At 41.6% G+C, this 14,599-nt stretch overlaps 1 protein-coding gene and 1 pseudogene across 3 annotated transcripts; both read right to left on the reverse strand.

The window, feature by feature from the left end:
• Positions 1 to 496: 496 nt before the first annotated feature.
• LOC120853337 (inactive ribonuclease-like protein 9) lies at positions 497 to 7,958 on the reverse strand. 3 transcript variants are annotated; one of them, XM_040227078.1, is made up of 2 exons: positions 7,805 to 7,958; positions 497 to 1,374 (listed from the first exon to the last, which is right to left on the reverse strand). In XM_040227078.1, exons 1-2 carry the CDS (start codon positions 7,901 to 7,903, stop codon positions 820 to 822), a joined length of 654 nt encoding a protein of 217 aa, XP_040083012.1. In that variant the 5' UTR covers positions 7,904 to 7,958; the 3' UTR covers positions 497 to 819. The 3 variants fall into 3 exon arrangements, with proteins under 3 accessions (XP_040083012.1, XP_040083013.1, XP_040083014.1); XM_040227079.1 differs by lacking the exon at positions 7,805 to 7,958 and adding an exon at positions 6,556 to 6,595; XM_040227080.1 differs by lacking the exon at positions 7,805 to 7,958 and adding an exon at positions 5,884 to 5,922.
• A 5,819-nt stretch (positions 7,959 to 13,777) lies between these two features.
• Positions 13,778 to 14,599, reverse strand: part of LOC120853689 — a 1,965-nt pseudogene continuing 1,143 nt past the window's right edge.

A 14,599-nucleotide genomic window follows, 5' to 3' on the forward strand; every position in this document is an offset into this window, starting at 1 on the left:
TTAGTTGGAGCTTGCAGCATGTTTACATTTGCGGCATGTAAACTCTTGGATTAGGCATGCGGGATCTAATTCCAACACCAGAACAGGAACCCAGGGTCCCTGTATTGGGAGCCTAGAATCTTAGCCACTGGACTACCAAGAAAGTCCCTTCAATTCTTTTTGTTTCAAGTTGTGTCACAGAGGAAGGTCAGGCAAACCCAAAAACCCCACATAAGCATTCCAGAGACACCCAGCTACATCGATGCACTTTATTATTTCTACTGAACCAGAAATTCACATAGATACAACTTTGGGGCTTCCGTTGTGGCTCAGCTGGTAAAGAATCTGCCTGAAATGTGAGAGACCTGGGTTCAGTCCCTGGGTTGGAAAGATCCCTTGGAGAAGGGAAAGGCTACCCACTCCAGTATTCTGGAGAATTCCATGGACTCTATAGTCCATGGGGTCACGAAGAGTCAGACACGACTGAGGGGCTTTCACTTTCACTTATCAGGAAACATTTCCTATTCCTCTTGGTGCTGGTCATCCTTTCCCTGCAGGCATTCATCCACGTAAAAAATTCAAAGTGTGCTAAACTCTGTGACCTGTTTGAATCCATGTCTCAGAGCACTATCTCCTAATCCAGCCCACCTTTCCTTTGCCTGGTGTAAGGAGAAAAAGGGCAGGCAGTGAACGATAAAAGTGAATGGGATCAAAATTTCCATTCTCAAGTTTGACTTGTAAGGATCAGTAAGGATAGGATTCTATCTTCTTGCTTTAACATCTTAGAGAATATACTTCTAGAGGGGTGGAGGGAAAGAGATTTTCCTGGTGGATGATTCTTTATATGGCCAAAATATCAGTTACAGACACAGGGATAATTTCTCCAGTATTATCTTCCCATTGACAAGTGATAAAGACCCATCCCTCCTTGTAAGACGATATGTATTCACAAAATGGCATCATGATCCCACTTGTTAAAACACAATGCACTCCTGATATTATTTTCCGGCTCCTGTGACATTTCCTAATCCCATCTTTACATTGCACAAATATGTTATAACAGATCTTTTGAATGTCGTCATATGATGCTTGGAGGAAGAAATGCTCTTTAACACAATAAAGCCTATTGTGAACACGTTTCATCTTCATTTCGTGATTGCAGTATTCTCGGTCAGTTAACGGCATTTCAGAATCAATAATGACATGGGTTTTGAATGCTTCCTTTGTAGGTGGTTTGGTAGGCCCTGTAGCATATAAGTCATCTAAATAGTCTTCTAATTCTTCTCGTCTTTCAGCTGATAAATCTGGATCAGTTATCCTCACAAACTGCAGTGGCTTCAGCAGCAGGAAGAGCAGAAACAGGGGCTGCTTGTTGATCAGAGTCTCCATGTTTCCCTGAAGGGAATACAAGAGAGGAGGAGTTATGTCCACTGTGAGGCTGTGCCTTCTGTTCCTGTGCAGGCCCATTGCTACCACCTTTTGCTGTTCTGAGCTCTAAGACTTTGGACCATTTAAAATTTGACAACTCAGGATCTATCTCAATACCTGTAAAATATTTACTCCAAGGTGACCTTGGGGGAGCTATATTCAATCTAAAAGACTGTGGGTAAGAGAGGGAAAGGTGAAGGAAAATGGAGAGAAAAGGAGAAAGGCAGGGAGAGACAACAGTGGAGAGAGAGAGAGAGAAGGAAATAAGGAAGAACTAAGGAAGAGAGCAAGAGAGAGATGAAGGGCAGGAAGGAAGGAAAAGAGGACAAGAAGTCGAGAGGGCACTGAGGCAGGAGGCAGAGAAGAGGCTCATGCGCTCCCTCCTTCTGAAGTAAATGTATCTGTTTTCTTCCTGGAGTTAAGAACTTGCTCTAAAGAGCTGTACATGATCCCCCTTTCCTCCTCACCAAAATCTTGCTTTTCTGAGGACCATTCTTCATCTTGGGCTTCCCTCATAGCTCAGTCAGTAAAGAATCTGCCTGCGATGCAGGATACTCGGGTTTGATTCCTGGATCAGGAAGATTCCCTGGAGAAGGAAATGGCAGTATTCTTGCCTAGAGAATCCCATGGACAGAGGAGCCTGATAGACTACAGTCCATGGGGTCGCAAGAGTTGGACACTACTGAGTGATTTCACTTCACTTCATTCTTCATCTTCTGGCTTTCTCCTCTTGCTCATTTCTGACCATCAATACCCTTGCACAAGGGATCAAGCAAGATCCATCATGTCAAATGAGCACCAAATGTGTGTGGATTGGTCTAAATACTATTACCATCACCTCATTGCCTGGAATCGTGGGTCCAAGTTACAGTCTCCTCGGCCCCCTCTCCCCACTCAGAAGAACTCTTTCACTAAGGTATACTGACCTTGTGAGTCTTTTTTAAATCTTTTCTTTAAGGAAGAATTCATGATTCCTTCTCAGGTTTTCCTATCTCTAAATTCTTCCCATCCTGTGTGCCTATGTGCCATCATGGTACCCTCATCATCAGAGACTTCACAGTCACAGCTTTCCTTCTATATGTGTGCGTCACCATGTCTATTCACCCCACTGGAGGCTACACTAATATTTCCCCAATACCTGTCATATACATGAACAAGTGTCTTTACCACACAAATATGGGAAACTGGGTGGTTCCTTATATTCTTTCAAGAATTCTACTATTTAAAAAGAAATGGAAATGTTTAATATAGCACCTGCTTCTGAGGCACATCTTTATAACGCTTCATGCTAATCACGTTAGGGGACTTTAAGGAAAACATTCCTTAAGGGAGCCATCTTACCTGTCTCCTGAGAAACCTGGATGGGGGTCAAGAAGCAACAGTTAGAACCCTGTATGGCACAACTGATTGGTTCAAGATCGAGAAAGGAGTAAGACAGGGCTGTCTTCTGTCACTCTGTTTGTCATGAGAAATGCTGGTTTGAATGAGTTACAAGCTGAAATCAAGATAGGCGGGAGAAATAGCAACAACGTCAGACGTGCAGATGATACCACTCTAATGGCGGAAGGTGAAGAGGAACTAGAGAGCCTCTTGATGAGGGTGAAGGAGGAGAGTGAAGAGCCAGCTTAAGATTCAATATTAAAACACGAGACTAAGATCATGGCACCTGGCCCCATTACTGCATGCCAAATAGAAGGTGAAATGTGGAAGTTGGTACATTTCTTCTTCTTGGACTCCAAAATCACTGTGGACAGTGACTACAGCCATGAAATCAGAAGACAATTGCTTCTTGGCAGGAAAGTGATGACAAACTTAGACAAAAGCAGAGACATTACTCTGCTGACAAAGGTCCATATAGTCAAGGCTATGGTCTTCCCAGCAGTCACGTATGGTTCTGAGAGTTGGACCGTAAAGAAGGCAAAATGCCAAAGAGTTGATGCCTTCAAACTGTGGTGCTGGCGAAGACTCCTGAGAGTCCCTTGGACAGCAAGGAGATCAAAGCAGTCAATCTTAAGGGAGATCTAGCCTGAATATTCACTGGAAGGACTGATGCTGAAGCGGAAGCTCCAGTATTTTGGTCATCTGATGCAAACAGATGACTCATTGGGAAAGTCCCTGATGCTAGGAAAGAGTGAGAGCAGAAGAGGGTGTCAGAGGATGAGATGGGTGGACGGCATCACCAACACAATGAACATGAACTTGGGCAAACTCCAGGAGATGGTAAGGGACAGGGAGACCTGGCTTACTGCAGTCCATGGGGTCACAGAGTTGAAAATGACTGGGTGACTAAACAACAACAACAACATCAACAACAAGGGAGCCTGAGCAGTAGTGACCTGTGGTCCAGAAAATAGGCCCAAGTGCTAGACATCAGGGCACAGTCTACTGTTTAGTGGAAAATGTCATCATTCATAGAGGATTCTTGGGTCTACTGATCACTTTTTAATCCCTGTCCAGATCTGACTGTTGAGCAAGAATTCTCCAAGGAAGATTTCTTCCCAGGGGAAGGCAAGTACCTTAGGTACACTAGAGAGCAGGCTTCTTGGCCTATCTTTGCCCATGGTCTTTTGCCTCATTTATTCTTTGTATGGTCAAAGCTTCAGAGAGTGGATATGTTAAGGACGGGGCTGGAGATATCCTGATACTGGGAATATTGACCTCCTGCAAGAGTGGCAGTGCTTGAAATAGGAAAAGAGAAGAGCAAAGTTGAACGGCTGAATTAAGTACTTTCTTGTGGTTGCCTTAAAGTAAAAATAAAAAAAAATAAAAAACAATGCCTAAAATCACTGCAGATGGTGACTGCAGCCATGAAATTAAAAGATGCTTACTCCTTGGAAGAAAAGTTATGACCAACCTAGATAGCATATTCAAAAGCAGAGACATTACTTTGCCAACTAAGGTCCATATAGTCAGGGCTATGGTTTTTCCTGTGGTCATGCATGGATGTGAGAGTTGGACTGTGAAGAAGGCTGAGCGCCGAAGAATTGATGTGTTTGAACTGTGGTGTTGGAGAAGACTTGAGAGTCCCTGGACTGCAAGGAGATCCAACCAGTCCATTCTGAAGGAGATCAGCCCTGGGATTTCTTTGGAGGGAATGATGCTAAAGCTGAAACTCCAGTACTTTGGCCACCTCATGAGAAGAGTTGACTCACTGGAAAAGACTCTGATGCTGGGAGGGATTGGGGGCAGGAGGAGAAGGGGACGACAGAGGATGAGATGGCTGGATGGCATCACTGACTCGATGGACGTGAGTCTGGGTGAACTCCGGGAGTTGGTGATGGACAGGGAGGCCTGGCGTGCTGCGATTCATGGGGTCGCAAAGAGTCGGACACGACTGAGCAACTGAACTGAACTGAAGATCATAGGCAAGTATACACCAAGCCCTGAGTCCAGCACTAAACATACATCATCATCCAAACAAGCTTATGATAAAGATATTCTTATAGCTTTGTTGTTGTTTGATAGTAAACAGTATCTCTTTGTGATGGGACATTGCTTCAAATTTTACTTTAGGTCTGGCAGAGTCTTGGTTCAAGCCTTTTTCACAAGTCAGTCTGATTTTCACATCTCTGTTCCTCAGTGCTGTTGTATGACTTCCTTCAGTCTCGCTTCCCCACCTGAGGCTAGAATATACCTCCTTCCCTAGGTTGACTTTGTAACTCTAGGAGAAGAGACTACCAGAAACACACAGACCACCAAAGTGGCCAGTACTAAACTCGTCTCTGAGCCACTGGAGAGCTATAAAAAAACATCCATTTTTCACAAAGCCTAGCTGTGCTGCTGCAGAACAGTCTTCTGGTTTTTTTGTTTGTTTACTCCACTGTGCTCTTGGTAGAAGAGAAGTCTTCCAATGGGGAAAACACAAGTTATTTTCTAATATTGAAAATAACCCAGAGACCCTGACCAAGGTAGAGATGGATATCAATATTTGTGGTCTCTGTGGTATCTTGGGCTGGAGGAAGCAGGACAGGGTGAGCAGAGTTGAGGCTCCTGTAGCACCAGGGCCAAGACAGCCCTTCATTTTGTATATCCTCTAAGTTCTTCATTCTTTGTTTATGAATTCATGCTGTGGTTTCAGGCTTCTCAAAATCTTCACTCACCCCCAAATATATGTGTTTTCACTTACATGCTATCTTATGTCTTTATGGATTTTCAGAAAGTTTGAGCCTTTCATCCATCTAGAATTCATATTGAAGTAAAAGAGGTGGTGATTTTTTTTCACATGGTTTATATGTAATTTCAGTACTGATTATTTGGAGAATAAAGTTCATTCACTCATCTCTAAGTTAAAAATTTACCTTATGCTCTGTAACAACCTAGACAGGTGGGATGGGGAGGGAGATGAGAGGGAGGTTCAAGCAGAAGGGGAAAAAAGTATACCTATGGCTGATTCATGTTGATATTTGGCAGAAAGTGACAAGATTCTATAAAGCAATTATCTTACAATTAAAAAATAAATTAATTTTAAAAAGTTACCTTATGTATTTAACGGGGCTTCCCTTGTGGCTCAGATGATAAAGAATCTGCCTGCAAAACAGGAGACCCAATTTGATCCCTGGATTGGGAAAGTCCCTGGAGAAGGGAATAGCTACCCACTTCAGAATCTTTGCCTGGAGAATTCCATGGAAACAGAGCCTGGCAGTCTACAGTCCATGGGGTCACAAAGAGTCAGACAAGACTGAGAAACTAACACTTTCACTTATGTATTTGATAATTCTTTTTCTGAATCATTCACAGGACTGGAAAAGGTTAGTTTTCATTCCAAACAAATGAAGGGAAATGTCAAACAATGTTCAAACTACCTTTTTTTTTTTCATTTTTAAATAGTAAATTTAATTTTTAAATTTTCAATTTTAACATTGAAAAATGTTCAGATTGTGCTCATTTCTCATGCTAGCAAGGTAATGCTCAAAATCCTTCAAGCTAGACTTCAGAGTTCATGAACCGAGAATTTATCATACATAGAAGCTGGGTTTAGAAGAAGCAGAGGAACCAGAGATCAAATTGCCAACATTCATTGGATCATAGAGAAAGCAAAGGAATTCCAGAATAACATCTACTTTTGCTTCTTTGACTACGCTAAGGCCTTTGCAAAATCACAACAAAGTGGAAAATTCTTAAAGAGATGGGAATACAAGACTACCTTACCTGCCTCCTGAGAAACCTGCATGCAGCTCAGAAGCAACAGTTAGAACCAGACATAGAACAATGAATGGACTGGTTCAAAATTGGGAAAGGAGTATCTCCAGGGTGTATATTATCACCCTGTTTATTTAACTTCTATGCAGAGTACATCATGTGAAATGATCAGCTAGAGAAACCCAAGATGGAATCAAGATTGCCGAGAGAAATATCAACAATCTCAGGTATGCAGATGATACCACTCTAATGGCAGAAAGCGTAGGGGAACTAAAGAGCTTCTTTGATGAGGGTGAATGAGGAGAGTAAAAAAGCGTTTTGTTGTGAATGGACCCAGAAATTTGCGCTTTAAACAAATTCACAAGGTTATTCCTCTTTACTTTTAAACTTGTTTGGGAGTGTTAAGGCAGCTTAGATTATAGGCTGGGAGGGGCCTGAGAGAGGCTGTCTGTCTAGAGCATTTTCTCCTAAAGTATGGGTCCTGACTCCCAGGTCAGAACACTCTATTTACAGTTTAAAAAAATTGAGACTAGTCAAAGGCTCCTTAGGTACATGAATATATATCTCTGAGGGGTCATTAAGTGTTTTCAGTGTAAATCTCTTTAAAGAAGAAAGGCAGGATTTGTAAATACAGCTTAATATGAGGCATCAATAGACAATAATCATGTAATAATTTTATAGCCCCAACCACAGAATAAAAGTGAAATTTGTATCTTTCAAACTGGTAATAACTATTACAGTTTCCAAATTCATCGCTGATGAGAGTGTGATAAGGGGAACAATCCTATATTTCTGGTTATAGTGAAAACTTTGGCAAGTGTAATAAAAATTATTTTAAAAATCTGATACTTTCCCCCCAATTTCAATATCTTGAATTCTATGTACCATATTTTAGATGGCAATATGGACAGCAAGTTTTACTGCATAGGAACAAAAATTTCAACTTCAAAAACAAATGTCCAAGAATTTAAGGAAAGTTTAAGCTGCCATGGAGGTATTCATGGACACAACAAAAACACCACTACAATTGTAACTGTAAGAGCTAATATTTGAGATAATCATGTTCTATATTCATTGATTCATTCATTCATTCTTAGAATGGATTATTTTCCAGACTATACAAATATATTAATCAATGAAATTTTACAGATGCAGAATATTCATAATATTACAGCAGGGGGAATGTCTGGTTTTAACCAGACCAGGGGCAAGAGTGCAAAAAATTAACTTAAACCCAAGAGGACCTGTACTGACTCACAGAGGCAGACGTCCAGGGCACACAGCAGGATGAAGAAATCCAGTCCTTCACCAGACTCTTTTCTCTCTCACTCCACTCTGCTTTCTGTGCTAAGCTCATGTGCAGGCAGGGCCTCTCCACAGAATGGCAGGGTAAATCATTACCCCCTTTATAACACTATGTAGGGTCACTGAAAGATATGCCATCCTCTCTCACATTCGTCCAACAGAGAAAATAACCTTTCTGATTGGTCTTGTTTTTGTCATGTGAATAAATCCAGAAATGTGAGCTTCTCTTTTTGGTCCACCTGAAGTTCATGCTTTTTTCTGAGAAGAAAAGGCAAAATCACACAGTTAAAAACCCCAGTAGAACTGCAGTTGCTGACAAAAGGCTGCTCCCCTGCAATACAAACAAAGGGATGGACACCGAATACAAAAGTAGCAAATGTCCATTTGAAAAGGCGGGGGAAAATCAAAACACAGAAGATATCTACAACTGGTCCCAAATAATGTTTGAAATAAAGATTACATAGTGAGGGAGGGGGAGCCCCAAACATAACCTTATTCAACTGCTGTTTCTGAGCAGTTTATTTCTTATTGTGGTCTTGAAAGTTGTCAGTTTCTCAAAGTTAAAATAAATAAATCTGAGGAAGTGTCATTGAAGACATGTATCTTTAAGAGCTGATTTGGGCATGTTATCCAATTTTAAGTGCCAATTTCTCAGAATGCCACATTTTCATATCAGCGAACTCCTACCCTTTATCAGCATCAGGAAATGTCAGTTCCTTAGTTGAATGGTTGCATAAAAAGAGAGTCTAAACACTCAGTCTTTAGAATTAGACTTACCTTCGTGAATAAATCCCAAAGTATCTCTCCATTAAATTCAAGGGGAAAAAAAAATCTCACCTTAGGCATATTTAAATTTATGCTTTTACAAACATATGGAGGCAATATTTATGTTTCAGGCCTTCATACCCATAACTGAGCTGAGAATGGGGTCAAAATGAGAAAACCTGGAGAACAATGCGATCCTTACGGGTCATTAGAGGGTCAATGTGTGTGTGTGTGTGTGTGCTCAGTCATGTCCGACTCTTTGCAGCTGCATGGACTGTAGCCTGCCAGGCTCCTCTATCCGTGGAATTTTCCAGGCACAAATACTGAAATTGGTTGCCATTTCTTACTCCAGGGCATTACGCCAACCCAGGGACTGAACCTGTGTCTCTTAGGTCTCCTGCATTGGCAGGTGGATTCTTCACCATCAGTGCCACTTGGCAGTCCCAGAGGGTCAATGGCTCCACTGAAACACAGTTGTTGCTCAGTTCAAATCATGTCTTCCCCTTAGGGTCACTGTGAGGTCCTGAGTATCTGAGCTTACAGAGGGGCACCGAATGGACAGAGACAAAGTAGAAATGAATTGTCCAAGGAGACACATGTGCTGTCAAAGCAAGAGATTTTATTGGGAAAAGGGGCCTGGATGGAGAGTAGTAGGGTAAGGAAACCCAGGAGAAATGTTCTGCCATGGGATTGCAGTGTTGGGCTTTATGGTAATTGGATTTACCTTTGGATCCTTCCTGGTGGAACATGTGTCATTTAAGATGGAGTCCTGCAAGGATTCTGGGAAGTTGCTGGGCCTTATGGACAGGAATCTCCTCTCTCCTTTTGATTTTTCCTGTATTCTTCTGGTTGCTGGTAGCTTGTTGGTTTTGTATTCCTTACTAGACCCTCTAGTTTAAGATAACTCCTGTAAGTGATTACTATGATGCTGGGCCAGGGTGGGCAGTTACAGTCAGTGGTTCTGTTAGTGGTTCTAAATTGAAAGAAATTTAATTTAAAAATTCACTTCTTGATATATACCCAGAAGAAATGAAAGCAAGACCATGAACAGATATTTGTACCTGCATGTTCAAAGCAGCACTATTCACAATAAACAAATGATTGAAGTGTTCATCAGTGGAAGGATGAGTAAACGACATTGACATACACATTTAATCAAATATTCAGCTCAGTTCAGTTCAGTTGCTCAGTCATGTCCAACTCTTTGAGACCCCATGAACCACAGAATGCCAGCCTCCCTGTCCATCACCAACTTCTGGAGTCTACCTAAACTGATGTCCATTGAGTTGGTGATATCATCCAACCATCTCATCCTGTCATCCCCTTTTCCTCCTGCCCTCAATCTTTCCCAGCATCAGGGTCTTCTCAAATGAGTCAGCTCTTTGCATCAGGTGGCCAAAGTATTGGAGTTTCAGCTTCAACATCAGTCCCATCAATGAACACCCAGGACTGATCTTCTTTAGGATGGACTGGTTGGATCTCCTTGCAGTCCAAGGGACTCTCAAGAGTCTTCTCCAACACCACAGTTCAAAAGCATCAATTCTTCAGCGCTCAGTTTTCTTTATAGTCCAACTCTCACATCCATACATGACTACTGGAAAAACCATAGCCTAGATTAGACGGACCTTTGTTGACAAAGTGTTGAGGTCCTTTAATGGACCAGAAACTGGTGGTCCGGAAAGAAAGTAAAAGAGAGAGAGTGTGAAGTCGCTCAGTCGTGTCCGACCCTTTGCGACCACGTGGACTGTAGCCCTCCAGGCTCCTCCATCCATGGGATTCTCCAGGCAAGAATACTGGAGTGGGTTGCCATTTCCTTCTCCAAAAGAGAGAGAAAGAGGCTGATATTCCTTGGTTTACGCAGAAAACCAATAAAGCCCTTTGACACAGGACTTGCATTGCTACACGTAGGCAGAGGCGCCCTCTCGGGGGTGAAGGCACAGTGCGCCTTCTCGAGGGGGTCTTAAAAGCCCGGGCAAGAAAGTGAGCTCAGTGGGCTTCTGCGCTCCAAAGAATTAGCCTAAGAGAGAGAGAGAAAGAAAGAAAGACACAGGGACCCAAGCTGTGACAGAGCGAAGGTGTTTTATTCAACATAGTGTGGGAATATATACTGTCTTACAAGGTAGCTATTTTCAGCAGAGATAAAAATCAAAAGTCCAGACTTACAAATTATCATAAGGCAATCCATATCAAAGAGAGAGGGTTGTAAATAATCTATATTTACAACCATATGGTTCATAAAAAGGAAGAGGGTCATAAATAGTTACTTCTCCTCGCATGGAAAAACTAACGAAGGAAATGCATGCATTCCTAAGCCCTGGGAATGGTTTGCCAACTCCTCTTAATTCCTGAATATTTAGGAATTAATAAGGGACAGAGGATTCATGACAGATCTGAAACAGCATACCAGAAGCATCCTGTTAAATGCTTCCTGACAGCAAAGTAATGTCTCTGCTTTTCAATATACTATCTAGGTTGGTCATAACTTTCCTTCCAAGGACTAAGTGTCGTTTAATTTCATGGCTGCAACACCATCTGCAGTGATTTTGGAGCCCCCCAAAAAAGTCAGCTACTGTTTCCCCGTCTATTTGCCATGAAGTGATGGGACCAGATGCCATGATTTTAGTTTTATGATTCAGCCTTCAAAAGGAAGAAAATGCTTACCTATGCTACAATGCGGATGAAACCTGAAGCCATTATGCCAAGGGACATAAACAAGCACAAAAGCAGGAATAATTTTACCACAGTTAAATAAAATTAATGTACATTATCTCAAGGGGCTCTTAACGTAAAAAATAAATTGTCATGGGAATTAAGGAAGGGATAATGTTCACTTTATTAGTGTGGTTTTATTAAGGAGAGACTACTAATGGGCAGAGGACAATAATCTATTGCAATCTTAATATGCATAAAGCTGTAAATTACTGTTTTTACCTATCTTAGGAAATCTAGTAGGTCAGGGCCAAGATCTGGTTTCTTATGCAATAAGAATAATCTGTTATAATAGATAAAAGGAACAATCTGTGTAAATAATCATTGTTCTACTTCCATGGCTCTAATTATAGAATGTGTAAGGATCTGATCTTTCATCTTGAGAAAAAGAGATATATTTTGATGATTTCTTGCCTAGTTACTACTATAACTGGTTACTACACCATATTCTCAAAAATATATTTCTTGTATGTTGGAGAATGTTGTATGTTGCAGAACCCCAGGATTTTGAGGTGAATATGGCCTAGATGAGATGGTTCACAGCACATACCTAAGCTCGACTATGTGGAGAACTTCTTCAGCTGATGTCTAGAAGGTTGACTTTTAGAGGATGTCATGGTAATTCTCAAAAGGGTGGTGGGGTCCTCATTCACTAGACATTACAATCAAAAGTCTTGAGTTTCCATGTGAAAAGTTGTATCAAGAGGCTTGATTTTCTGGTGTCCTTTACTTAGTCACTGAATGGGGTCTGGTAGCCTTGGGCCCCAGGCTCTGGGCCCTTACTGATAAATGAGGACATTCGCTCTGAGTCTGAAGATAAGGATAGGGAATGGAAGACACATGCAGATTGGACTGTAATGAAACATGCAAGAGAGACAGGCACGCCATCTCTCCTCACTGTGCCTTGTCCACTTTCAGTAAGTTATAGAGAATAATGATAAAAAGATAGTAAAGAGTTTTACAAAGAGAGAGAAGTTATTGCTAAAACAGGACAGATTGATTTCTTTCCTCCGACTGGATCTCCAGCCTCTTTTGGAAGTGGAATATTCTCAGATGAAGCTGCAGTGACAGGAAACTGAGGAGAAATAGTGAATACATGTGACTATGCCAGAAAGGGAGGGGTCGTGTGCAGTTTTGTGAACAGCGATGTCTAAGCTAAAACAAAAATGTGGGAATCCACGAAAGTAGCACTGGACAATAAGACTACTTTGGGGAGTCTGCTATTCTGAATATTTAGGTATTTGTATTTGGGGGACTCCAAAATCACTGCAGATGGTGACTACAGCCATGAAATTAAAAGACGCTTACTCCTTGGAAGAAAAGTTATGACCAACCTAGATAGCATATTGAAAAGCAGAGACATTATTTTGCCAACAAAGTTCCGTCTAGTCAAGGCTATGGTTTTTCCTGTGGTCATGTATGGATGTGAGAGTTGGACTGTGAAGAAAGCGGAGCACTGAAGAATTGATGCTTTTGAACTGTGGTGTTGGGGAAGACTCTTGAGAGTCCCTTGGACTGCAAGGAGATCCAACCAGTCCATTCTGAAGGAGATCAGCCCTGGATGTTCTTTGGAAGGAATGATGCTAAAGCTGAACCTCCAGTACTTTGGCCACCTCATGCGAAGAGTTGACTCATTGGAAAAGACTCTGATGCTGGGAGGGATTGGGGGCAGGAGGAGAAGGGGACGACAGAGGATGAGATGGCTGGATGGCATCACTGACTTGATGGACATGAGTTTGAGTGAACTCTGGGAGTTGGTGATGGACAGGGAGGCCTGGCATGCTGCGATTCACGGGGTTGCAAAGAGTCAGACACAACTGAGCGACTGAACTGAACTGATGTTGACATGGCTCCTGTTAGAATCTGTACAATCCTGTTCCCATGAGTATTGTGTTGTATAGAAAGAAGAGAACAAGTGGAAATTCTACAAATATAGCACTAGGAGGAAGAATTTCACAATTTCTCAGGGGTCTCCTAATTCTTCTTGTTTCAAATTGTGTCACAGAGAAAGATCAGTCCAAACCCAGAAACCCCACATAAGCATACCAGACACACCTCACTATGTCAATGCACTTTATTATTTCTACTGAACCACAATTTACATGAATACACCTTTGGAGCACACCTCGGAAATCATTTCCAATTCCTCTTGGTGCTGTTTATCCTTTCCCTGCAGGTATTCATCCTCAAATCACATTCAAAATGTGCTAAACTCTATGACCTGTTTGAAACCACACCTCAGAGCACTATCTTTTAACCCAGCCCACTTTGCCTGGTCTAAGGAGAAAAAAGGCAGGCAGTGAATGATGAAAGTGAATGGGATCAAAATTTCCATCCTCAAGTTTGACTGGTAAGGATCAGTAAGGATAGTATTCTATATTCTTGCTTTAACATCTTAGAGAATATACTTCTAGAACTGTAGGGAGAGGATACTATCTTGGTGGATGACACTTTACATTTTAATAATATCAATTACAGGATCAGGAATAATTTCTCCAACATCATTTCTCCATTGACAAGTGATAAAGACCCATCCCTCCTTGTAAGATGGTGTGTATTCACAAAATGACGTCATGATCCCACTTGTTAAAACACAATGCACTCTGGCTGTTACATTCCAGCCCCTGTGACATTTCCTAATCCCACTGTTACACTGCACAAATGTGTTGTGACAGATCTGTTGAATGGCCTCATATGATGCTTGGAGGAAGAAATGCTCTTTAACACAATAAAGTCTATTGAGAGCACATTTCATCTGATTTCGTCATTGTAGTGGTCTGGATCAGTTAACGGTCTTTCAGAATCAATAATGACATGGGATTTGAATGTTTCTTAGGCAAGTGGTCTCATATAAGTTATCTAAATAGTTTTCTAATCTTTCTCATTGTTCGTCTGATAAAGATTCATCACATATCCTTATAAACTGCAGTGGCTTCAGCAGCAGGAAGAGCAGAAATAGGGGCTACATGTTGATCAGAGTTCCCATATTTCCCTGAAGGGAATACAAGCGAGAAGGAGTTATGTCCACTATGAGTCTGTGCCTTCTGTTGCTGTGCAGGACTCTTTTTTACTACCTCTTGCCGTTCTGAGCTCTAAGACTTTGGACTATTTTAAAATTGACAACTCGCAATCTATTTTAATACCTGTAAAATAAAAGTGACCTTAGAGGAAATTCTCCAAGCCAGGCTCCAGCAATATGTGAACGGTGAACTTCCAGATGTTCAAGCTGGTTTTAGAAAAGGCAGAGGAACCAGAGATCAAATTGCCAACATCC

The sequence above is a fragment of the Oryx dammah genome, unplaced genomic scaffold (genome assembly GCF_014754425.2).
Source record: "Oryx dammah isolate SB20612 unplaced genomic scaffold, SCBI_Odam_1.1 HiC_scaffold_26, whole genome shotgun sequence".
Lineage (NCBI taxonomy): Eukaryota > Metazoa > Chordata > Mammalia > Artiodactyla > Bovidae > Oryx > Oryx dammah.

Coding starts and splice junctions, on each gene's coding strand:
- LOC120853337 (XM_040227078.1), bottom strand. CDS start 7,903: ATGAGCTTAGCACAGAAAGCAGAGTGGAGTGAGAGAGAAAAGAGTCTG. Junction 1,375..7,804: donor TGCCCTGGACGTCTGCCTCT/GTGAGTCAGTAC, acceptor TATTCCCTTCAG/GGAAACATGGAGACTCTGAT.